Source organism: Pleurodeles waltl, chromosome 7 (genome assembly GCF_031143425.1).
Source record: "Pleurodeles waltl isolate 20211129_DDA chromosome 7, aPleWal1.hap1.20221129, whole genome shotgun sequence".
In the NCBI taxonomy this organism is placed as follows: domain Eukaryota; kingdom Metazoa; phylum Chordata; class Amphibia; order Caudata; family Salamandridae; genus Pleurodeles; species Pleurodeles waltl.
In genome coordinates, this window is record NC_090446.1 from 154,657,191 (window position 1) to 154,684,378 (window position 27,188).

Sequence of the window (27,188 nt, forward strand, 5' to 3'; positions counted from 1 at the left end):
ATACTGACAACATTATCCACACCAAACTCACCATCATCAAACATCACTGCCACCCACCTAGTAATGCTACTAATAATACCAACAACACATAGGGGGTCATTCTGACCCCAGCCAGCGGCGGAAGCCACCGGCCTGGCTGGAACCTCCAGAATACCGCGGCGCGGTCAAAAGACCGCCGCAGGTATTCTGAGTTTCCCGCTGGGCGGGCGGGCGACCGCCAGAAGGCCGCCCGCCCGCCCAGCGGGAAACCCCTTCCCACGAGGAAGCCGGCTCCGAATGGAGCCGGCGGAGTGGGAAGGGTGCGACGCGTGCAGTTGCACTCGTCGCGATTTTCAGTGTCTGCTATGCAGACACTGAAAATCTCAGTGGGGCCCTGTTAGGGGCCCCTGCAGTGCCCATGCCATTGGCCCCCAGGGGCCCCACGACACCCGTTACCGCCAGCCAGGTTCAGGCTGGCGGTAAGGGGGTTGGAATCCCCATGGCGGCGCTGCCTGCAGCGCCGCCATGGAGGATTCCCCAGGGCAGCGGAAAACCGGCGGGACACCGCCGGTTTTCCGTTTCTGACCGCAGCTGTACCGCCGCGGTCAGAATGCCCATGGGAGCACCGCCAGCCTGTTGGCGGTGCTCCCGCGGTCGTTGGCCCTGGCGGTCCATGACCACCAGGGTCAGAATGACCCCCATGATCTGTTCAAGCGTTAATTTGATTACTAATAGCACATTATAAATTGTACCACTGGTAGTACTACCAACAATAACACCACCAATACCACCATTATCAACAGTCCCACTGCCTGTAACGTAAACATCATTATACAATACAAACACCAATACTACCACCACCAGTAATATTACTGCTAATACCAGCAGCACTAAGATCACTACCACCGGTGCCAAAACCATAAACCAGTACCACACCACTACCAGTAAACCAGTATTACACCAGCAATACCATCAGTAATACCATGGTCATTGCTACCACTACTTGTACTGTAACCAAAAACCCCTCCAACAATACCACAAACAAAATCCCTAATACAACTGCCAACAATTTATATCAATACCAACATTATCAGTACCTTTGGCAATACCACCAATACCAGAATACCACCACTATGATACTAGAAACATTGGTTACTCACAGAATCCACCTCTACCATCATCACCTACGCCACTAAAAGGAATACCACCAGTAATACTATTATCACCAAAACCTCCTTCAACAATACCTCCAAGACCACACTACCACTGTCAATAGAACATCACAATGTCATCATCACGTCTACAGCCAATACATCCACCAGTACCACTACCAGCACCATCATTATCATCACTACTAATAACACACCAATGACCACCATCAATAAGACCATTATCATGCAGGCACAATAGAAATCATCAATACCACCACGTCTTCAATAGCACACCAACATTGATAGCGAAACCCACTACACAAGTACTATCAACATCAACACCACCAGTAATACTACCACAACAAATACAAATATAATCACCACCCCAATAAAAACACCACCCACCATTACCTATATCACCAGCACCACACTAACATTGCTGCCAATACTGTTATAACCATACCTCCACCACTAAAGCCATATGACCGATCTGACCAGTACTATCGCCTACACCTTAATCACCAATACCACACCAAAGCCAACCTACACTATTAAGCAGTCACCTATATTAGACTGTAAAAACCACACCGACAAAACAGGACAGCCAGCAATATCACCACAACAAATACCAACATCACCACCAGCTGACACTACCAGTGTCATCAGTTGCACCAACAGTGCCATCAATATTCCTACCACCACTACACCAGACCACCACCACGACAATAACTCTAATATTGCCACATCAATATCACCACCAATACCCCACCGTCATTATCTATACCAGTGCCTCCAATACCAATGTAACCACTACCAATTTAACCAATAATACCATATCAGTGCAATAGGAATACCACCAAAACGACTATTAGTAGCACTCTCAACAGTATTACCATCATCAACACATGTAATATTTCCACCACTACTGAAAGTGCCACCACATCCACCAATACCATTATTACAAATGCTTCCACATCAATACTACAAATATGACCCAGTATCACTATTACACCCACCAATACCTCAACAAGTATAATTAACACAAAAAATACCACCAATTACATGGCTACCACCATCAGTGTCGCCATCACCAATACCACAACCAAAATACCTAGACCATCAACAGACCCATACATCCACTAATGTCACCAACACACAACAGACAACACCAGCACCACTACCATCACTATGAATGCCACCCCCAAGACCACCACAAATGCCACCACCAATACCATCACCACTAATACTACACCACCACCAATATCATACCAACATTAACACCAATAGCACCACTACTGCCAATATGATCACTATTACCAACAATACTGTATTGAAACCATATCAATAAAAATGTCAGTCTCCAATAAACTACTACTTATACACCATCACTAGTACCCACGCCACCAATACCTCCATCAAAACACCCGTAACAGTACCAATCCCTTCAATACCGCTGTACTAATACCACCAGCAATTCTTCACCACTAGTGCCACCACAACAGTATAAACACCGCTGCCAATTCTAACTCTCATACTATTGCCATTACCACAGCCACAAATACAACACCAGTACCTAAACTACCAATACCGCACACATACCACCACCATTAATAATAACACCGTGGCAACAATACCATTTCGGTTATTACCACCACAGCCAATACTGCCAACACTACACCACCACTAATCCTAGCCCCAATACTATCAACAATACTTATGCCTCCACCGTCAATGCAGCACCAAACTCACCACCACCAAAAGAACCGTCACCGCCATCTGTAGCAATAATACAAATAACACCAGTACCACACTACAATGAATTCTTCTTTCAGTACTACCACCAATAATACTGTCAGCACCACAACCATCAATTACATTGCCATTATTAACATCATGAATACCACGATCACCAATATTACCACCACCAATGCACCACTACCACCACAGTACCACACACACCTTTACGATACCAGCACCTTAACTGTCAGCTTCAATACGAAAAATAGTAAGTCCAAAACCACATCACAAATAAACCAATGCCACCATTACGAATGGCACCGCTATCACCAAGGCTAATACTGCCAGTATCATCATCACAATACAGATGCACCTACCACCACCACCCCATGTACAATCAATTATTACACCACCAATACCACCAGTTCAGGTACCTCAACCATCAATATTACAATAGATCCAGCACCATCACCATTAATACCATGAGTACCATTGTCACTAATACCTCAGACAAAATACCAATGCCAAATTCACCACAACCACTACCTTCACTAATATCACTTATACAACCATCAGTATCACCATCAGCAATCCCATCACCATCATTATGACTGCTAAGACCTCCACCAATACCTTACCACCCTAATATCACACCGAAATACTACCTCCACCAATATCACCACTACTAATACATTCTCCAGTTCCACAGCACCACAAATACCACTACTGCTGGTGGTACTAATGATACCACTCTACCACAGCCAGCACCAATGTTAATACCACCACGAATATGACCAATAGTAACAATGCCACCAATAGAATCACTTCCAATACCTAAACCACATATAGTACCACCAGAAACATCACACCATCACTACCAGCACCACAAACACGAACAACACCAATACCAAGGGCCTGATTACGACCTTGACGGAGGGGATTATTCCATCCCAAATGTGTTGGATATCCCATCCGCCATATTACAAGATCCATTGTATCCAGTGGAACTTGCAACCTGGCGGACGGGATCTCCGTCACATTTGGGATGGAGCAATCCCCTCCACCAAAGTCGTAATCTGACCCCAAATGCCAACACCACCACCAAAATCACACAGTCAATATGCCCACTACTATTATCAGGCATGCCTGCATCACAAATGCCTATGCTACTACCAGCATTTTCACCATCTTAACTAATAATATCACCACCACTAATACCACCAACAATAGCAAGACAACCATTGCCACCACTATGAATACCAACATCATCAATGCCACCACAAACAGCACCAGCGTCACCATCACTAGCAATTTCACAAATATCACCATCACAATCCTAATCCAACTACATGGCCAATTTACACAATCATCAATTCCAGCAGAAGCTTTGCCAATACCAGTACTAATATCATTTCCAACACCTGTACCACACCATCTTCACTAACCACCATATGGCGCTGCCAATACCTCCACTCCAATAACAATACTGCTACTTGAGTAAGTAAGAAGACCACTATCATATTACCACCTATACAGTAACACTTCCTACACCACTATCAGCAATGCCATCATTACAATACCTCCCAAACCACTACCACTTGTGCCACCACTAATATCACAATCATTATGAAAGCCCAAAATTCCACTAACACCATCACTACAAGTACCACTAGTGCCATTACCACTGATACCTCCACCACAAATACCACAACTAATATCACCAATAGCACCACTAATATCACCTATACCACTACCAACATTCTGAATGTCACCACCACCAAGACTACTAGTACCATCACAAATACCAGTATCACCACTAGTACATTCAAAACAAAGATTACCAATGCCATCACCAAAAGATCCGATGACCATAATTCCCATCACCACCTTCACAGGAATCTTACCAAATACATTGTCTGTAACACCACCCATACCATCAGTACTAAAGATTCCACCATTACAATACCATCACAAACATTAATATGATGCACAATATAGTGGTGACTTGTCTTATCACACAACATTACCACACACATTCTACACCATCATCAACATTACCACTATTACATCCCCCAGCAATACCACCACCAGTACCATTACCACCACCATTAAAATCACCAGCAAAACTTCATTACCAGTATTCCCACCACCACCCTCACATCCGCAACACTACCAATACAGTGTTCACCAATATCACACCACCACCCTAACCAATACCACCAGTACCATCTTCACAATACTTACAGGGCAGTCAATACCACAGCATCATCACCGGTACCACTGATAATACCAACATTAATATGACTATGACCAGAACGAAGCCATACACCAGTGCTACACCACCACCCTCAATACCACCGACTGTAATACCAATACTACCAATACCATGCAGCCAGTAACATCACCACAATACCAATACCATCTCAATGCAACCATTTCCACTGTTTACACCACAATCAACCTCCATACCTCTGGTACCACCACCATCATCAATATCACACCAGCATTAACATCATGAATACCACATCAAATACCAACACCACCAATATCACCAAAGGGAGAAGATGTGGTCGGCACCTTAATTTACCGCCCTAGGGAACTGGAGACCTAGGTTCAAACCCCAGCCTTGGCATTAGCCTCAACATCACATGTTCCTGAGCCATTCTCTTAGGGCCTAATTTAGATCTTGATGGAGGAGAATACTCCATCACAAAAATGACAGATATCCCGTCCGATGTATTACGATCCCTTTATATCCTTTGGAGACCATAATACGCCAGATGGGGTATCCATTACATTTGTGACAGACTATTCCATCCACCCAGATCTAAATCAGGCCCTTAAATCTCCCTGTGCCTTAATGTAGGTAAAATGTATTTCTGTAATCGCCACATGATATTGTAGATCGTCTCCTAATCCCTCACATAAGGTACAGCATTTTTTGCTTCGCAGCTAGATTTGCACTATATAAATACCAAAGTATACATTCAATACATATCACCAATACCACCATATGAAACCATCCTCAATATTAACAATATTAACAGTAACACCACAACCAATATTAATGGAACTGTTGCTACAGAACCAGTCTGTATAATCACACCAGCACAACACCACCATCAAAAACACCACCAATAAAAAAATACAACCACCAGTACCACCACTAGCACCGCCCTCACCATGTTTTTCAGTACCACTCCCACCAGTACTTCCACAACCAATACCATCACCACTACCGTTCTTACCACCAGCGGTACCACTAACTGTATGCACTAAATACCTTCACCAGTATCACACCATCTTTATTATTAGAGCTGCTAATGCCACTACCACCAATATTTCCACCATGATCAGCACCTGTTGTAACTGTGACAAGAAACTTGCCAGAGACTTTGCTTGAGCTGAGACAAAAGTTGAGTGGCTCTTAGAGGTACACAGTGTGCACATGAAGATGTGCCGCTGGGCACCTGCAGTGCCTGAACTTCTTTGGAGTTCTCCTGCTCACGGTTGCCTTGATGGGCGCTCGGTCATCTAGTTGAAGCTTGAGACATAAAGAGCACCAACGGAGTTAAGGTATGTCATGCTAGCTGTAGGATATCAAACTAGTGTTTCTTCTTCAACTACCTGGTGAATGCCTTGGATCCTAGAATGGGGACATAGCTACACCTTATTTACTAGCTGTAACCCAAAGTGTTTGCTCTCATGGAGGTTCCCAATTCAAGATTTGGAGGAGTTCTTTTTATGAGATTATTTCCTATTAGCATCATGACTAAGGAATGATTTCCAAATGCTGGATGTATCTCACACATTTGTCCCATATTTCTTTCACGTTCTTCCCCTCTTGCTTCCATTTTGGTCTCAGATTTTTCTATACACATTTGGAGTTTAGCATGGCTCTTTACTCCTTGCTGATGTCAGGAGTAGTTTGGTGCCTTGCTGTTAGTTTTTAATTCACTGTTCATCAACGTTACAAGATCTCCAAAGAGGTTTTTCACCTTCAAGGTTTTTTCTTCCTGTTATCTTCTAACAGAGACCTTTATCACCTTTTTTGAATATAATATTCTGTGCATGGTGGCGCAATAGCTTCTGGAATAAGTCACCTTTTCCTCAGGCAATCAAGAAGGTGTCTAAATAGACCTTCACAGGATCTAGACTTTGACAGTACTACACCAACTACTATCAGACCTGCACTTAAACCATCAACTTCAATGCCACCAACAACTGTCACCAATACCAATGCCTCCTTGAGTCAATACAACCATCACCAATACCATTAGTGCCAGTATCTTCACAATAATGCTAATGTAATCACCAATACTGTACCACGTTAAAGAATACTACCATCAGTGGTACTACCACCATCAATACCACTTCAGTATCAACACCTCAACCAATATGACACCTCACAAACCATTAATAGCACAACCAGTAACACCACTACCAATATCTCTACCACCAATAATATCAACACCAATACAACAAATACTGTCACCACCACAAATCTACCACCAATAACACCGCTACCCATAACACTAATACTACAGCCAAAAATACCTCACCACCACCAATATCCCCACAATGCAATACTATCTACCCCACAACCAATGTAACCACTACTACCACAAGCCATACCACTATCACTAATAGCAATACCACCACAAGCAATACTACCACAGTCAATGATGCAAATACTACAACAACCAATACTAAGACCACACCATTGTTAATATCAATCAGAAAGAGACTTCTAGTTGCAGATTCCTTACCTTTGAAGTTCCTCCAGGCGACAGTACTTTTCGTTCCACACCAGCAAGCGCTGAACCGAAGAGAGCTACGCTGCAGTAATTTTTTGACTGGCTTTTTTTCTACTTTTTGAAAAAGATTTTTTTGAGTGTTCTACTCCGGGTGGGTCGGGATGTCATTCAGAAAGACTAACTCCAAGGTCTGTGGATCTTGCATCGGGCTGTGTCCATGACGGATCCACAACCTGTGTACGTTTTGTGACTAGAGTGCAACCAAGACCCAAGGTTGGCTCTAAGAGTTGGGCCATGAATCCAAAGGCTTTGAGGGAGCGGTCCTTAAAGCTGATGGTGGCTTGGCGCTTGACTCTGCGCAAGTTGAGATCTCGGCTGAGGGGAAGGTCCCAGGATCTGTTGTGGAATCCTCCATTGTCATCATCCAATTCCAAATCCTCAGGGTCATATGGTAAGTTGAGTTACAAGTAGAAATCTAAGAAGTCTTAGCATTTTTTGACTTCTCTTCTGTCGGGGGACGAGACAAGGGAGTATTGGCGTTCTAGGCCTCACTCTGCGGAGCCTGTGGGCCAACTCTGTGCCTCCCTGAGTTTCCAGGAGTCTAAGCCACTGCTGCCAGACTCAGAGTTTTACGAGGCTATGCACCTCACTTTTTGCCAGTCTGACACCGCTGGAGCGCCGTTGGGTCCTAAGGAGTCATAAGGGGCACTTTGAGTTCCTTGCCACAGACTTTACCCTTGGTGCCGAGGGGCATCCAAGGATCCATCCTGGATCTGAACCGGTGTCAGTTATACCACTCCGACCTTCCCCAGTGTCGGTCCTGACATCAACGCTCCCAGTGTCGTCCATGCTCATGGGCAGCGACATCCCCATTGTAATCCCTGACTCAGGCACGAAGCTGGATGAACGTCATATGATGCCAATTTCAACGCGGCAGAAGCCTTGTCTCTTAAGTTTACCTTTGTGAATTGGCCCCTCTGTTACTAAATTTGTTTCTCTGTGAATAGCAAGGACAGAACCTCTTCCTTGTCCTTTTGGGGTATAGTTAGAGTAAACGCCTCTTTTGCTGTAATGCTATTGTTGTCTTCTTCAAAAGAGGGTTCCTTCCCCTAGAAAGAGAGAGAGAGAAGATAGAACTTATCTTTATTCTGCTGCTGGAAAGACTGACTCCCCCATCTCCTCATCTATTACAACACCACCCTACTTAGAAAGAGAAAGGTATTGCTTATCATTAGTCCCTTGCTGGAAGTACTGACCATTTCCACTCCTTTCCATCAGGCTTTTATAGTTGGGAACATAGGAGATAGAGTCCCTCCCTTTTTGCCCTGTAGGGCTTTTCGCTCATGTTTGACGTAACCTGACTTTTCTGTACTCAGTGGGATTCTCCTGTCTATTATCTAGCCCTGCACCCTATAAAAACCTACCCCTTCTTCTCCGGATTGGCGGCCTGTCTCAACGTTTGTTTCCCCTCCCTTCATGTCTCCTGCATAGCCACTATTCTGGGGCAGCTTCAGCCTTTTCAGTGCTCATCCCTTGCCTTTCCATATGCATCTGCCTACCTGCCAGTGGGGTTTGAACAGAACATGAAATCTGACTTGTGCGAATGCTTTTCTCCCATCAGATTTCTTATCTGACTACCTCACTGGATCTCTCCTGAAACCCTCCGGTAAGTAAGGCCCGCACCTTCTAAATAAATGGCTCCCTATTGTTTCAAACTGTGGACTCCTTTTCAAAGTACTCCAGGCAATTAAAACTGACACGTAGACAGCAAGTTCGTATCGGTCATTATAAATAAGGCAAGGTTAATTTAATTTTAGACGTCAGTATGGCAACTATTACTAACAAGTTGCTGGTGTCAGCAGGCAGCGGTGGGCATCAGTTCAGGAGGTCGGTGCAGGGGTCGTTGGGCCCTTGAATTCACATGCGTTGCAGATCGAACTCCGGGCTGACTATGAAGCCAGGAGCACTGGTGTTGATGGCGTTGGGGCTGTGTTGTAAAGCGGGACGATGCAACGTGCAGTGCCCCCAGTCACAGGGCAGGCAGTGCCTCGGTAATGGCATCCTATGGCATCGGTGAGACCAGGGTTTCGGTGTGAAGAGGGGCGGTGGGGTGTCTCCATGTCTTGGTCCAGGCAGCTGCCTCACGATTGCTGAAGCACTGTCGTCGGCAGACCCAAGGCGGAGGTACGACACAGGGCGGACTCCGTGTGGTGCCCACAGGTCACAGTGCAGACAGGGGTGTCTGTTGACGATGCTGGAGTTGATGGCGCTGAAGTTGGAGTTGATGTCGGTGAACTGTGGCTGCAGTGCTTCGTGTACCTCACGAGCAGTGTCTTTAGACCATGGTGCAGGCAGCAGCGTCAGTGTAGAGCGGCAGCGTCGGGGATACCAAGGCTGAGGTGTGAGCAAAGCGATGAGGCTTGTGGGGCCCACAGGTCTTGGTGCAAACAGCAGCTCGGTGATGGCATCAGGTGGCAGCGTCGGTGAGACCAGGGTTGTGGTGCGAAGTGGGGCACTGCTCCGTGCAGCGGCATCACGTTACGGCACAGGCAGCGGCATTGTTGATGGTGTTGTGGTGATTTTTCGACTATTGGAGCACAAGACACGCTCTTCCCATTGCTGTAGGCAGATTAATCTGTAGTCTTTGATATCCCTGAGACTTCCAACAGGAGGCAAGCTCTACTTCAAGACCTTGGAAAAACTTCACAAACAGGATACACAGCAAAGTCGAGTATTACCCTTCTTCGAGGCAGAAGCAGCAGCTGAAGACCATCCCAGCCAAGCACACACAGCAAAGGGGCAGTACTCCTCCTCCAGCGCTTCAGCTCTTCTCCTCGGCAGAGGTTCCTCTTGATCCAGAAGTGTTCTAAAAGTCTGGGGTTTTGGGTCCCCTACATATACCCTTTTCTACCTTTGAAGTAGGCAAACGTCAAAGGCAACTCTCTGTTGACAAAATCCTGCATTGCCCATGCCTGGCCCCATACACACACCAGGGGGTCAGAGACTGCATTGTGTGAGGACAGGCACAGCCCTTTCAGGTGCAGGTGTCAGCTCCTCCCTCCCTGCTCTAGCCCAGGAGACTCACCATGATATGAAGGACACTCCCCAAGTCCCTTTGTTTCACTGTCTAGACAGAATTCACAAACAGCTCAACTGTCAGTCTGACCCGGATGTGGATTCCACAAGCAGACACAGGCACAGAACGGTTAAGCAAGAAAATGCCCACTTTCTAAAAGTGGCATTTTCAAACTGACAGTCTAAAAACCAACTTTATCAAAAGATGTATTTTTAAATTGTGAGTTCAGAGACCCCGAACTCCCTATCACTATCTGCCCCCAATGGGAAACTGCACTTAAACAATATTTAAAGGCAGTCCCTGTGTTACCCCATGGGAGAGATAGGCCTTGCAATCCTGAAAAATGAATTTGGCAGTACTTCAGTATCAGGACATGTAGAACACATCAGCACATATCTTACCTTTTACATACACTGCACCCTACCCATTGGCCTACCTAGGGGTGACTTACATACTTTTTGGGTACACTTGCCAGGTTGAACTGGCAGTTTAAAACTGCATACACTGACACTGCAGTGGAGTGGTCTGGGACATGTTTACAGGCTACAGGCATCTGGGTGGCACAATCAGTGCTTAAGGCCCACTAAATCAGATATGTTAATCATGGACAGACCCATCACCAATACAATTTACACAGGGAGCACTTGCACTTTAGCACTAATCTGCAGTGGTAAAGTGCACAGAGACAATAAATCAGGACGAACCAAGTCCAGAATACCATGAAAACATGAGGCCAGAAGGCAAAAAGACAGGGGGAAACATGCCAGAAGATGCCAGGTCTAACGGGGGCACTTAGCTATCCCAGCAAGTATGTAGAACATTACAATGGATGTTTGGTGCTAGATATTGTCCATGATATGATTTGGAATTTGTAGGAACATAACAAACATAAGATAGAACTCATTGAACACATTTTGCCACTTCTCCAAAGAAGGTCACAGAGAAGGTGTTCAAACACCAGAGAATTTGGGATTTTATTCAAGATTTTTTTCTCATACTGAAAAAGAATGGAGACCCATAGAGGACCTCAGAGGTTTGAACAAGTTTCTGAAAAAAGCAAAGAGTTCCTATAGCACTACAAGAAATACTCCCATTCGTAAATAGAAAGTAAGTCCTGGTAGCTGACCTGATGTCATAGATTTTTTAGGTCCTTGATAGGCCCAAAAGTGATCATAAACCTCTATTCCCCAGTTTGAAGATAGGAAAGTTTACGAAAATTAGCTATATCTCTCTCCTTAACGTCTAGGATAATAATATCATTATATTGAATAATTGTAAGAGGGTTAAATAGAAAACAGTTCTTGAATAAGATGTTTTACTATTTAGTACTCTTTAATGATTCCTACTTAGAGAGAAATGTAAGAAAGTGGCATATTAGTTGCAAAGCATTTCATTCCTTCACAAGTATTAGGTCTGCAACCTTCCCTTTACTGGGAACCGGGTGCCCCATTAAAGCACTTGACTCTCTCAGGGTAGTGGAGCAGAGCACTCTAAAGCCTACTCAGGGAAAGTGGTGTGGGCTAGTACCTCCTGCTCCCTGGTATACAGTAACAACATTCAGTAAATCATTGTTGAGTCAATTCTGTTTCCCCTGAAAAGGAAAAGCACTTTTGTTGCACATGCATACTAAATATTATGCATTAGTTACAAATATTTAGAAGCAGTTTAGATAGAAATGCCTTTGCTAACACCCTCAGAAATAATTTCACCCTGAGGAAGACCTAAATCCACAGTCACAGACTCACCACTTGTAGTAGATACAATATAAGGGGATGTCAGTATCAATATACCAGATCTACTGGCTTTGTCAGGGTGTCTTTACATTAGTAAATACAAAAACATGTTATAATCCAGCTCTATCAGGCTGTCACTACATTAGTAAATACAAAAACATATTATAATCCACTTTTCACACCATTGAAATCAATGAGAATAGTACCCGCATTCAATACTGCTCATTATAATGTGAAACCTTGAATTGGCAATCGTCAACATTGTCAATAAGGCATTGTGTTGAATAATAAGTGCTGCCACTACAGCGTTAGGGCCAACCAGCAGGGGACCATGAAACCAAAAGCCTATGTGCAAAAGCACCAGCTCCAGGAGCACTTTGAAACCAAATACATTTTTTCAACGTGCATAAATGAAACCCTCCTAGGAGACTTAGGGTGACTTTTTTGCTGAATCTTCTGGCGGTGCTGCTATACCTCTTGCAGCCCCCATATGCTCAATAAAACTATAGCTGATGCACTTTTCTTCTATGCAACCTGCATCATACTCTTCACTTTTTTAAATACTGGGTGCTGTGCCTTCTGGGCTTCCTGTTGCTGCTTTGTTGTGACTGTGAGCTGTCTCTCTGCCAGTTTAACACTGGAGCAGGTAGCTACTGTCTCCCGTACATAGTTGTGGTTGTGGTGTGGTGTGCCCCTCACTTACCCTACACACTGGCAGGGGGAGTGAGAGATGCACACTACCCAAGGAGCTTGGTGACACTCACCTGCTCAGCTGTTCTGGGTAGATGGAGGTCTCCCAGGCATTCTTCATTGGGTCGAGCCCCAGGGGATGTGTCCCCCGGGGATCTCAGGAAGTCAAGGGCCTGTCCGCAATTGTCCCATGAAACACCTCCAGGGTCCCCCACAGGTCCATTCTAATACCTATTCCTCCGCAGAGGCATAAGAGAACCAGTGCCCCTGGCACTGGAGAGACCAATCCTAGTCCTGGGGACAGGCTGGAGTTAAGACCTTCAGGCATCAGGTGACTTATCCTTCCAGTTGGGCATTCTTTCACCATTGTCACTCGCAGGTTAAGTGTCTTCTCAAGCGTTTCTCCCTTGTGCAGTGATATTTGAATGTGGGTTGGAAGTTCTGGAAGGTAAGCACATCTGCCAAATCCAGGGGTGACACATCATCACTCAAACCCTGCAGCAACCCTACTACACAGCATTATGGAACATTTAAAAAATATTACTTTCACTAGTCTATGAAATGATTTTCCCTGAGAGTCTCAGCCCTGACCCAACAGATGCAGTTGCCTTATCCCTTCACACAAAAACTTTGACCCTCCTCCCCTTCAAAACTTCAAAGGGGAGCACCTCCTATATTTGGTTTCAGAGATCTGACCTTTCTCATTTGTTTCTGTGGGCCTGGGCTTGCCCAAGTCAGGTGCAAAGTGCAGAGGTAATTAGAAAATGCAGAGGTTCTCCCCACCCCTTTCTTTTCCAGGAACTAGGCCAAGCCCTGTTAATAGCTGTTAATAGCTCTGTTAATAGCTCTATCATGTGATGTAGCCCATGAGCCCCCTGCCGGACAACGGAGTAATTAGTCTGGCCCAGTAGGGGGGCGCAAAGGTCTAGAATCTGATTATGGCTGAGCCAGGAAAATATGATAATTCTTAAAGTGCCATAAGGAGTACAGTTGTCAACAGAATGACTGGATCTGCACTCTGTCTACATGTTTGTCGCTAAAAGTGATATCAGACATGTATCTCCAGGCCTTAGTATTTGGAAACTGTATTATGATGCATATTGTTCCAATGCATTGAACCCACAGCCTGTCAGTAAGTACTATAGACTTTTTTTCTGTGAATGCCTACTCACATTATAAAGTCTACACAAGATCACCACCAATCCCAGAAGGTTCCATTCTGTGATAGGCTACCTGTGCACAGACGCCAGACTGAGCTCGATGGTAGTCTCTCACACTCAGTCTGCACACACATGCTCACATGTTGAGCCCAGAGCCTCTTACTCTAATTTAGAGCAGCTGTCTTATCTTAAAAGTTGGACACTGGTATTTAACTTTCTCAATACATTGCTATAGAATTTACCACTAGTGAGACTCAGTTGGTGAGACTTGTTCACAGAAATAGCCCAAAACCAGGTAGTCTATAAGCGAAAAATCCAGGGGAATTAAATAGGGTGAATATACTTTGCATTTTGGTTATTCATTCCTTATTGTTCCAAAACCTTGCAGACTGTTTTATGAAAAAGGCAGGAATGGCAAACTCAGGGAAACTGTCACCACACCCCTTGTGTGATAGAACAGGCAAGGAGGCCAAAGGAGCTTTACTCACACCATTTCTTAGTAACAAAAGCAATAGCACAGTGGAGGCCAGGTAACATTATGAATTAGTTCTAACTGAGAATAAGGGAATGTGGAAAATTAATCAATGGGATGTTTACTAGCTGCTTTTGCGACTAAAGGTATTTATGCTGTGTATCACACTGTGGGGGTCATTCTGACCCCGGCGGTCTCAGACCGCCGGGGCCAGGGTCGGCGGGAGCACCGCCGACAGACCGGGGGTGCCCCGCAGGGCATTCTGACCGCAGCGATTTGGCCGCGGTCAGACAAGGAAAACCGGCGGTCTCCCGCCGGTTTTCCGCTGCCCTTGGAATCCCCCATGGCGGCGCAGCTTGCTGCGCCGCCATGGGGGATTCTGACACCCCCTACCGCCATCCTGTTCCTGGCGGTTCGCCCGCCAGGAACAGGATGGCGGTAGGGGGTGCCGCGGGGCCCCTGGGGGCCCCTGCAGTGCCCATGCCAACGGCCAACGGCATGGGCACTGCAGGGGCCCCCGTAAGAGGGCCCCACTGTGTATTTCAGTGTCTGCAATGCAGACACTTAAATACTCGACGGGTGCAAACTGCACCCGTCGCACATACCCACTCCGCCGGCTCCATTCGGAGCCGGCTTCCTCGTGGGGAGGGGTTTCCCGCTGGGCTGGCGGGCGGCCTCCTGGCGGTCGCACGCCAGCCCAGCGGGAAAGCCTGAATGGCCTCCGCGGTCTTTTGACCGCGGAGCGGCCATATGAGGGTTCCCGCGAGGCGGGCGGCTACCGCCGCCCGCCTCTATCGGAATCACCCCCTGTATCCCAGGGAAGCATGTCCACAGCCAGAAAACCCACATAACTGCACATAACTCAAAGAGACACATAATGCCTGAGAAATTGGTTCAACACTTCACCTTGTTATATGAATGGAATGAAATGGTTGAGATCTTTGATGATAATGATGTAGTTCCAGAGTATAAGGTTGCTCATAAATAGAACCCTGTGTATTATTGAAGATCGTAACAAAAATCAAGATACACTGTTCCAAAAGAAAATGACAGGAGAAAGAACACAGGGAAGTCCTAATTCTAGGAGCAAGAGTCCTCACACACCCGAATGGGTGTCATGCTTCATCATCGGAATTGCTCCTCGTCAGACCGGCGCTGCAATGTCTGCCGGGCACCCCCCGTAGGGGGGCTCTTTGCCAGAGATCTTGTCTCGATGACGCCAAGACCCCAAGAGTGAGTTTGGAAGAAAAAAGGGAAAAAGGAGAGACAAACTAAAGGCTGAAGTTGGCTCAAGACCCAAACCTAAGGGTAACACTTTTATTAATCCATGGAGGGTGCAGGCCAAGATTAAAAACGATAAGGAGAGTGAGAAAGAGATAATGATCAAACACTCTCAACCACACCTATTAGGAAAAGGGAGGTGAGGAACTACCAGACCGTCCCTGGAAAAGGGTCAACATGTTTCGCGTCTCTATGGTCCAGCCGGATCCTGTGACGCATCTTCAGGACCAAATGAATATATACTTCTCCTCTAACAAAACTGCGAAGACTCCTATAACTTGAAACTGTCAGTTATAATGTCTCCAGTCACTTACACTCGTCCGGTGTAACTCGATCGTACTATTCCTAAATGTTGCCCTGTAATCAAATGAACACAGGTCACTTGGTGGTACTATGGGCTAAAAATACTAGTATTGGAGTAATTTCATTAGTTATACTGAAGACAAAACGGTGTCATTCTGTGGAAAACACGGTGATGGTGCAAGTGATGGCACACTAATGCATGCAAGGCGAGTATCAGCTTACCCTCCCAGTGGAGGATCGTGCTTCATGGGACAGCGTAGGACTATGGCCGGGCGCAAAATTTCTAATAGTCAAGTAAACAAAAAACAACAAACAACAACAATGCCCATTATTGTAAAGTAGCACTCTTCAAAACACAATGGCTTATAGTGAAATAAAGCAGCAATAACCAATCGTAAGACATCAGTCATGGTGAGACACAATGATCCCATCGAACGAACAGCAAAGAAATACTAAGCAAACATAAAAATAGTCTGTAGAGTTCTTACAACAATTCCGCCAGCAGGTTAATCAAATCAAAAAGGAAAATTATAATATATATTCCTTCCCTAGGTCGAGGCAGGGTGATTAGTCAAAACGTTGTTGGTCATCCTTAGGCAGTGCTGTCTTGATAGTGCAAACGATTATATAAAGTTTGAATATATTGTCAATCTACGAGTAACAAAGCTACTCATCTATGCTTAGTTAGCCACATGAACACAGAAAACCTAATCCGGGTCGGGAGAAAAGCTCCCACATCTGTTTGTTAAAATACTGAGTGACCAAATAAAAACTGCTGTCCTAAAGCGAATGTAAAGACAATGCACCCATAGGGAAGATCAGAAGAAGTCAAAAGAAGGATAAAAAGTGTAATTCAATTAATACAGAAACGCACCAGTTCCGTTTAACTTACTTGTATCGCTCCTGAACCGTAAAGGGTAACCTACCCCTGGCCGCACTCCCGAATCAATGAGGAAGCCGCGGTGTTCAGGGCAGAAAAACCCGGAAGTGAGTGCGTCACGCTGGCGCTCGCGTTACCTAGTAACGGAGCCCAGCGTGGGTAAAGAAAGAGCTCCGATCAAGCTGGCAGGTAGTAGTAGAAAGAGGACTGTCATTCAGTACTCAATGGAAAAGAGACGAGCAGCATTATCAAAATAGTCTGCTACCCGGAAGCGAGCGCGTAACGCTGACGCTCGTGTAGCCTAGTAACGGAGCCCCGCGTGTTTAAAGAGAGAGCACTGATGAAGCTGGCAGGTAGTAGTCACAGAAAGAGGACTGCCATTTAGCACTCAATGGAAAAGAGATGAACAGCATTATCAAAATAGTCTGAGCCGGTCAGCATGCTGAATAGAGTTTATTATAGCATATCCAAACGGTAATGGTAAGACACTAAAGGAAAATCAGCACTAATACTAAATTGTGTGAAAAGTGCAGGAAACAGAAGGGGAGCACAGCATGCCTCAGTACAACTCAAGACAGAAACAGATCCGGGTATTTTGATCAAGGGTTGTAGGGGAAAGTTATGATGTGACCCCATAACATACATGTGGTTATCTTTGCGATAGGCTGATCCAGGGGATATCATCATTCAGCCCCTTAACATGTGTGTTTAATTTATACACCCAGCGTTGTTCAAGTTCGAAAAGAGATCTCGTGCCTTTCTGTGAGGTAGTCTGTAAAACAATCCACCATATGTCATCTGGGCTATGATTAACTTCCATGTAGTGAATACTAAGTTTGTTCGTGGTTCGGCCGCATCTGATATAACTACGATGCTCGTTTATTCTCAGTTTTACTGCTCTGGTGGTCATGCCCACATAGCATAACTTACGAGGGCATGTGATCAAATAAATACAGTTGCGAGTATTACAGTTGGTATGTTTTAATAGTCGCCAGGTACCTATTGGTTCTAGCTCGAGAGTGTCCAAACGTTTTGTTAGTGTGCATACATTACAATTACCACAAGGAAAATGACCTGCAACTGGCGGAAGGTCCCAAAGTGTCCTTTGTCTAGGAGGCAGAGTGCCAGGTCGTGGTCGGGTGTGAACCGGCATGTCCTTAATGTTGGTGGTCCTTTTGAAGGCATTACTGAAGATCTCCTTTATCAAAAGATACCACAGTTAGAAAAGATTCCAAAGGATCCCTTTAAATCAAAACCTTAGATATGTGTGCCTTACATACAAGTATTGCTCAGTGGATTAGCTCAAGGAGTACCCATTCTGGTTCTGTGACTGGGTACAGAGATTATCCCCATGTATAAAAAGGGCAGCCATACAGAGCCCAGAAATTGCATGCCTGTAAGCTTGATTCATAATATGCACAAGATATTATAAAAAGCTACTATTCAAGCTAAAAGATTAGATAAATCACACAGATGTGATTTTGCATTATCAAGCTGCCTTTCAGAAGAGTCACCACTCATGACATTTATATTGCTTACTTGGAAATATATGTCTTTAAAAGAATTTAGCACTGTGGGTGGCATTTGTTGATTTAAATTCTGCATTTATATAGTAATCTGATGTACGTTGGTACTTTATGGTATAGGCATCCTGGATTATATCCTGAGGTTAAACATCCTTCATCATAACAATAACTATAGTAAAGTAAGATGGGTAATAATGGTTAAATATCTGCAGCTATTCCAATCCACAGGCGATCGCTAAGCCTGTGTTTTAACACCGACTCTGTTTACTCTTTTTATTAACAGTATTATTAGTCATCGCGAAAACTCTGCCCATGATGCTTCTGTTTTTTTTGGTTTTTTTTTATTTATTTATTTATGCATTTTAAACAAACATACAAGAAAGATACCCTTCGGCCCAAACAACATTAACGCAGACAGCCCCATCAGTGTTCATCTACAAAGGCATCTCCAACAGCCCACAAGATGAAGGATACCGGGAGGAAGTGCCCCCACTCAGGTTACGTGTAGTAGAATCCAGCAGTAATACTAAAATGTCAGACCTCGGAGAGCATAGATCCGGCCGGTCACAATAAGGGCTTTGGCCCGAAGGGCAGAGAACAGATCAGCAACCAACAAAGATATAGAGAGTCAGCCGGAAGAGGAAGCGGACAGCGCCATCATCAATCGTCTCAGCCAGTAGCAGCACACAGGAGCGGCAGCACAAAGCAGTTCCCACATGTGCAACGAATCAGAAGGAGCACCCCTAGTAAGCAGACTATAGATAGGAGCGCAGAGGCACCCAAATGTCTCGTGGCCTAGAGCCCTCCGGAGCCAGCTCCCAATAAACCGTCAATTGCTCCTGACAGAACGCGGCATCACGCAGCCAGTCAGAGACCCGAGGAGGCGGCCGCGTCCCCAGCAGATTGCAACTCTGCGCTTAGCCAAGAGCAACAACATCCCCACCAATCTCCACACAGCTATCGGCAATTCATCCACCTTGCCCAGTAGCACCAGCACAGGAGAGTGGGTCAGTTCTATGCCAATCATCTCATCAATCGAATGCAGTACTTCCTGCCAGAAGTTACGTACTTCTCCACAGTGCCACGCCAAATGAAGAAAGTCGGCATCCGGAGCATGACATCTTTCTCAGTTAGCGTCCGTGCGCAGCCCCATAGCACACAATCCCGAGGAGTATAATATAGCCAATGTAAGAATTTAAAATGAATGAGGCACAATCTGTAGTTCGGTAATAGCGTCTTCATATGCGCGCAGCACATCTTCCATGCCTCATCCGGTATGTCCTCGCCTACATCAGTCGCCCACTTTGCCTTAGCAGACATCCTCGAATAAGCTTCCTCGGCGACTGTGCACTCCATATCACCTCCAGTGCGTGGCATATCTGCGGAGTCTCAGGGAGACTAGAGTAGCGCGTATAGAGCATTGTACACACCCGCAACACATGTAGCCGGTGCAACGCACTATCATTTCCATCGCCAAGCGCCACCTCTAGAGAGATCAGCCTCCCGTCCACAAACCAGTCCCCCAATAGAGACAGGTCCGAGTCACGAAGATAGTTCCGCAGCTGCGAGTCCCGGAACATCACCTCATCGGCCACAGCAGCCACCAACATCAAAGGCGCAAAGGGTTCGCACACCCCAGATCGCTTCAATAGAGCCATCCAGGCCCAGATAGTACACGCCAACGTGTCCACCCCCTGGGGACAAGCTCCCAAATACGCACTCCAATCCATCCGGCCATACCGCATCGCTCTCAGGGACGAGATGCGGCATGTAACGAACAGGGTGGATCCAGTAGTATGCGAAGTGGGCCTGCGCACAGTAATAATAAAGCTCCAGATCGGGCGCTGCAATGCCACCCAATTCAGATGGTAACGTCAATTTCTCCCATGCAATTCTAGTTTGACCACCTGCCCAGACCAATCGAATCATAGCGGAGCGGAGGTGTTGCAAAAAGCATGCCGGGGGACAAGAGGAAGATTCACAAACAGGTACAGGAATTTAGGCAACACTACCATTTTGGCTATAGCAATCCGCCCTATTAATGACAATGGCAGGGGGCGCCACGTCTCAATCCTGTCTTCCAGCCAAGACATAACTTTACCGTAATTAGCCATCCAAAGCGTTTCAACATCACAGCTCAGCCAGACTCCCAAATACCGAACCGGGCCGCTCGCCCACTCAATGGGATATCGGGACTCGAAATCCGCCGTCCCCGACGAAAGAGGCAGCACTACGGACTTAGACCAGTTGATCGCTATTACAGAAAATTCGCCAAACCGAACGATCTCATCCAGCAGAGTATATAGATTTTTACCAGGCTCACGCACATACAACGCAATGTCATCCGCATACATAGAGATCAGAATAGACTGCTGCCAAAACGGCAGCCCTCTATCATTATGGTGCTGATGTAGGAAGGCGGCAAGCGGCTCCATCGCTATCGCAAAAAGCAATGGGGACAAAGGGCACCCCGGTCTGGTCTGGTATGGGGCCGACATGCTACGATTCAGCCGCAGTCGGGCGACAGGCTCCGTGTACAGCAGGCAAATCAAATTCACAATGCGCTCACTCAAACCCACCCTGCCAAGAAGCGCAAACAGATATTTCCACACCAATGAATCAAAAGTTTTTGTGGCGCCCAAAAACACCACCGCAGCATCGTCTTCAGCTGCAACCGAGCCAACGACCGCAAAGAACGTCCGCAAATTGAGCACCGTAGACCCCCACGGGACAAACCCCGACTGATCCGGCAATACCAGCCTCGTCATCAACGGCTGCAGCCATGCCGCAATCATCTTGGCCAAGATCTTATTATCTATATTAATCATAGAGAGTGGGCGATACAAATCGCAGCTATGCGGATCCTTACCAGGCTTGAGAATCGTAACAATCAATGCCTCCCGGAGGGAAAGCGGGGAGGATTCCAGTCCTCATTGTCTCGGTATAAACCTCCAGCAAATGAGGTGCAAGGATATCAGAATATTCCTTATAAATCGCAGGAGTCAGGTCGTCCAGGCCAGGGGCCTTGTCCCCAGGCAGACTGCGAATCGCAGCCTTTACCTCCTCCTCAGAAAAGGGAGCATCAAAATATGCCCTGTGTGCATCTTCAAACCAGAGCAAGCTGATCTCTGAGAAATAGTACTGTACCACCTCAGCAGGCAATTCAGCAGGTTCGGAATACAGATCCATGAAAAACTTAGTGAATACCCTCATGACGCCATCCGTGCCCGCCACGCTCTCACCCTCCGAGTCATTCACCTCAGTAACATAGCTACTGGCCCAGGGCTTACGGAGCATATTCGCTAGCGTGCGGCCGGCTCTCTCTCCCTCACCGTAGTGCCTCGCTCTGGCAAACCAAAAAGCATATTTCCCTCATAGAGGCTTCCTCATACAAGGAGACCGCCCGAAGAGGCGCCAGAGTGTCGCCAGACCAATCCACCCCCAGTTGAGACTCCAAGTCCGCTATCTTCGCCTCCAGATCAGCCAACCCCTTCGCAGCGCCCGCAGCACTCCATGCTGTTTCGAGATACAGATCCCACGGATAACCACTTTAAAGGCCTCCCACAACGTACCAGCCGAACTCACAGAACCGCCGTTCTCCTCAAAGTAAATGCTAATACTCCACAAATTTCTTCGCGAAAAGCCTCATCCCGAAGTGCCCCCTGAGGCAGATGCCACACAAAAGCACACTCAGGCCCCCCAGGCACCCCAAGCTCCAACCTGACCGGGGAGTGGTCTGACAACGTACGTGCCAGATGATCCACCGACCGCGTCCATAGTGCCACATCGCGCAAGCCCAGCCAACGGTCAATACGCAACCAACTATTATGTACATAATTAAAACACGTACCCTCTCTCGCATCTCCATGCTTCACCCGCCATATGTCCACCACAGCTGCATCAGCCATAATCGCAGACAGAGCCCGGGCTGCAGCCACATGCTGCACCCTTGCCAGGCTCTCCCAGTCACGCTCCGGATCTAATGCTTCTGTTTTAGTTAGGGAAGAAATATGTACATTTCTATTTGTGGATAATACCCCTTTAATAACTTGCTAAATTTGACCTAAAATATCCACCCATCAGTGTACATTTATCAGAATTTCTAGGAAGTGAAGAAAGCGTGAGCTCTATCTTTATTCTCAACTAGAATTAATAAGGAGTTTGATAGGTTTGTTTCATACATTTCAGGTCAGTGTCAATTTGGGAATTAAATACCATTTTAGCTGCCTTGATTAGAGTTGCTTGTGAATCTACATGTAAATGTGCAATCCAGCATTTATCCTGGATGGCTACTTTTTTATTAGCAATGCCATCAGCCAGAAAGGTGAAAGCAATTCAGGCCTTTTCTCCACAAGTAGCATACATAAGTTTTTTTTAAGACAGTTATTCTTAGGACTAGCCCTTCTAGGTTTATGACTAGGTTTATGAATTTTACCACTAATACTGCTACCACCACTGCCACCAAAGCACCCATAATACATACCACAACCAATACTGCCACTAGTGCCAGAGACTCCAAAACAACCACCATCAATACAGTTAGTCCCAGTGATGTTACTAAAAGTCCAACACAACCACCAGCATCATCTCAGCCCTTCTAACACCATCACTAATAATATCTAAACCGTCAATGTCACATCAGCACTACCTGCACCAATATCATCACCACCAATATCACCATCACTACATTCCATTTAATATCACCACCACCTATTCCTGTAATACCACCAGAAACAATACCTCCAACCCCAGTCATGCACCTATACTCATACTAATATTACCAGCACTAAATACCACCAATACAACAACTGTGTACAGAATTGATAACACCACCAGCACTACATAATCATCTAATCAAAATGCAAACAACGGCAATCTTAGATTTAGCACTTTACCACACCTTTAAGAAATTTCACAATTTCTCATACAATAGTGAGTGGCTATGATTAATATTTGCCCATCCATTTATTATGCTAAGTGATTCAAATGATTAATTTACCATACAAACAAGCCTTGCATATACATCCTTCTTGTTACTGGTTCACACTGAAGTGGCATACTAAACACCTTGATTGATTACCCAGTTTGAATGAAGGAGTGGACGTGCAAGATACTGATAACTGAATTTTCCAGAGTCTGTGATCATCATACGAACAGCAATATGATAACCTTCTAAAACTTTGTGCAAACACAAACTTGCACATTGTGATACTACTATTAAAGATACATGTTTTCCCTAATGAAGTCCTTGTTGAAGGTTCAAGTGCATTGGTTGGGCTAGATGTATCTATTTTCTGAAGAATAAACTTTTTTAAAGACCCACCTTTATGTCTTTTTATGTGTGTATAGATTAATGGGAGAATTTCTTGGCCCATCTGGATGGACGTTGCTATAATTAAACAGTCTTTCTTATCTTAACTTAGATATTATCACAAAGCCTGAGTGATTATTTTGGCAGAGCTCCCCGTTTTCATTTGTTTGTGCACTTTCCAGAATATATTGATGGGGTAAACGTACTTTCTTAAATCAGGTGTTGTTATGACATGGAATCACCTGATAAACTTAACTAAACCCCCTAGCTTTAACTCCTTAACTGAAACCTTTTTTGAATACATGTAACCTAACATCCTACACATATAAACCTAGACACTAGCACCTAAATTGGACTACTTGGATTAGATCATGAAACCTGTGGCAATCCTTAAACAACTAAAATCAAAAAATAAGTCATGAAACCTAAACTTCTATACATAAACTGGTATAGTAGGTCTATACTGACCAACATAAGACGAAGGCCTGGATTTGCTTGGTGTTGGGTGGGTTCTGGCATGGAGCTGCACAGTTTTACGGGCTTTCGTAATGGTAAGTAAATTGATGCATTGCATTGTGCCACGCAAGTGCCCAGGCAGGTGCTTAGTAAATACCCTATAGAATGCTGTAAGTCTACACTTGTTCGTTAAGCCTAACTTTAAAGCACTGAGCACCAAGATCTAACCTAAAACATTGAGATTACAGTTGGGCCGTCAATTAGCCTGATAGTTTCCCTCCCATGGGAAACAGCCAGTACTTTGGATCTCAGTAGTTCCCGGGAGGCTACAACAATTACAAGATAACAAAGAATAAGATGCAGGTATCAGTGCTTCTACATTGATTCTTGCACATTTTTCTAAATTTTTGGTCAGATGTTATGGATGAAAAACTCAGTCCTTCAGTGTTCCAGCACAACTTTTTGTTCAGATTTTTACCCATGTAAAAATCTCCTGACCAACAGTGTTCTTGCACAGTTGAATTCTGATGTGGCCGCTAATATCCGTTTTCTCAGTCCCATCAGGAATTACAGTCCACTTGTAATGCGCCTTTAAGTCCAAACCACTAAGGGTGATATACCTTGTTTAAACATAAACCATTCAGCCTAATGCTCTAGGTCAAAACTCCTGTGTCTTCTACTTATAACTGGTGAAAACCCTGACGATCACATTTTCAAGTTCCACCAGACATAACTGGGTCTCAATTTCTTTATGAGATGAATACAATTAGAGCCATGATGGTGAGTAGTAGTGAGGCCTATATTGACAGATCTGTAAAGCCATACAACTTTGGCAGAAACCATCACTGAAAAGCCAAGTTACTATTACAATATGTCAATTTTCTCTTTTGTGTTTGCAGCTGTGACGCCCAACAGATTCCTGAAGAGGATATGGATCAAGCTCCACTAGTTGCCTGGAGAAGCAACACTAGCTGTGCAAGAAGACCTCTGCGGATGCAGGCATTTGACTCTGCATCATTTGAAAGTGAGCCCTCAAGGTACTGGAGGAAAGAAATGTACATTATGAAGATATAAGAATGAGAAAATATTTACAGCATTTAGCAGTTATGGAAATCATTCTATAAGTACAGAAAAAACATAAAACGTTTTGTCAGGTTTTCCTTTTTTAATGCTTCTTCAGCATGAATAGCATTGGAAAGTTACATGTATCTTTTTAATAACATCACTGTTGTCATGACACCCCGTACCCCAGGCACTTTTAATGTGGGACTGATAAGTCATGTTACTCATCCAAACTATAAACCCCAATTCCAACTCCCTCGAAGGAGATGCTCCACAATCTTTTATGTCTTAAATGTCTACATTTGTCCCTCAATGACTGCTATCAGATTATATTTTCATGCTATCCACGAGATCAAGTTAGATTCTATTAATTTGAATTTGAATACTGTTATTCTGAACACTTCGAAGGTGTAGGCCTTGCAAGCCTAGTGTGGAATACTTCTACTTTATAGTATTTGAGCTTCTTAAGGAGAGGTAGAATCCCAGTCATAAAAGGTGTTATCCTAATATACTGATTCTCCCTAGTTATCTTTCCCAAATATTAATTAGAAACTTCATAAAAGTGTGCAGTCACTCCAGAAACATGACTTAGAAAATGCACCCAGAGACCAAAACTCACAGATTTTGTCAACATTAGATATTTACAAAAGGCAGTGAAAATGGAATTTCACAATCTCTATAAACAGCATGACATAAGGAGTGATATTAGAGGTATAAAATAGTGGTTTCCCTTTTGCCCTTTGCTTAAATTAATTAGCTCTTCCAGAGCAAAATTTGTGGAATCCATTAAGTTTTCCTGACCTTACACGGTTTGCAGACTTTTATGTCCATTGAATCACCAAAGTTGGAATGCTCTGTTCCTTATCCTCCGACACAGGGAAAGAGTTTCAAGCCAGACGTGAGAAAGTCTTTTTAAGGGAAGATCCCCAGGTTGCAGTGATAGAGGAACCTTTTATTCAGAGGCTTGCTTTACATTTACAGAGAAAACCATCCTGTTCCTGTACTTGATTTATTCGATTTTTACATTAAGTCAGAAGCATCAGAGTACTATAAAGAATCTAAGCTTTGAAAGGTTGAAAGTAGGTTAAGATTACAGAAGTTCACAGTACAAAAATAATAACCTAACAAATGGAATTCTTCCATAACAAAGTGAGCCCGTGTAGCAGCCTGTAGCTTGTGACATGTGGCCAGGGTGCTCTTTGAATGCACATACATTTTATATGCAAAAGATCAAACAAATTTGGGCTCAATAAAAGAATGAAGGAACTTAATGAGACATTCAAAGTATCAAATGTTTGGCAACCATTTTAAGAAAACATTAAAGAAACAGCTGTCTGTGCGGAGTGCTCATTGCCTTCCCTTTCTTCTTTTCTTCATCCTTTTCTTGGGCTTTGCCTTTTCTTAGGCTTGGGAATCTGGTGGTCTAGACAGGAAGAGGGACAGGTGGTGGCACTCCTCTTACCCACATATGCTTGAGGTCTCTTCCTTCATTACTTTCTTCAGAAATACTTAGGAGGCTCTTATGCAGCCTCTACTAAAAGAAAGTCATGTGGATACAGGAGGTGAACAGTCTCAAACAACTCTACAACAAATAAATTTCCCAAGATTGTGTAG

The 27,188-nt window shown here is 44.8% G+C and overlaps 1 protein-coding gene across 2 annotated transcripts in view; it reads left to right on the forward strand.

Annotated features, from left to right (window-relative positions):
- The window catches only part of LOC138303899 (piezo-type mechanosensitive ion channel component 2-like), a 733,706-nt gene that overhangs the window by 484,041 nt on the left and 222,477 nt on the right, over positions 1-27,188 (forward strand). For both annotated transcript variants that reach the window (XM_069243434.1, XM_069243435.1), the window contains one exon: positions 25,412-25,549. In XM_069243434.1, the coding sequence (XP_069099535.1) occupies positions 25,412-25,549 (138 nt within the window). The remainder of the gene's footprint in view (positions 1-25,411; positions 25,550-27,188) is intronic.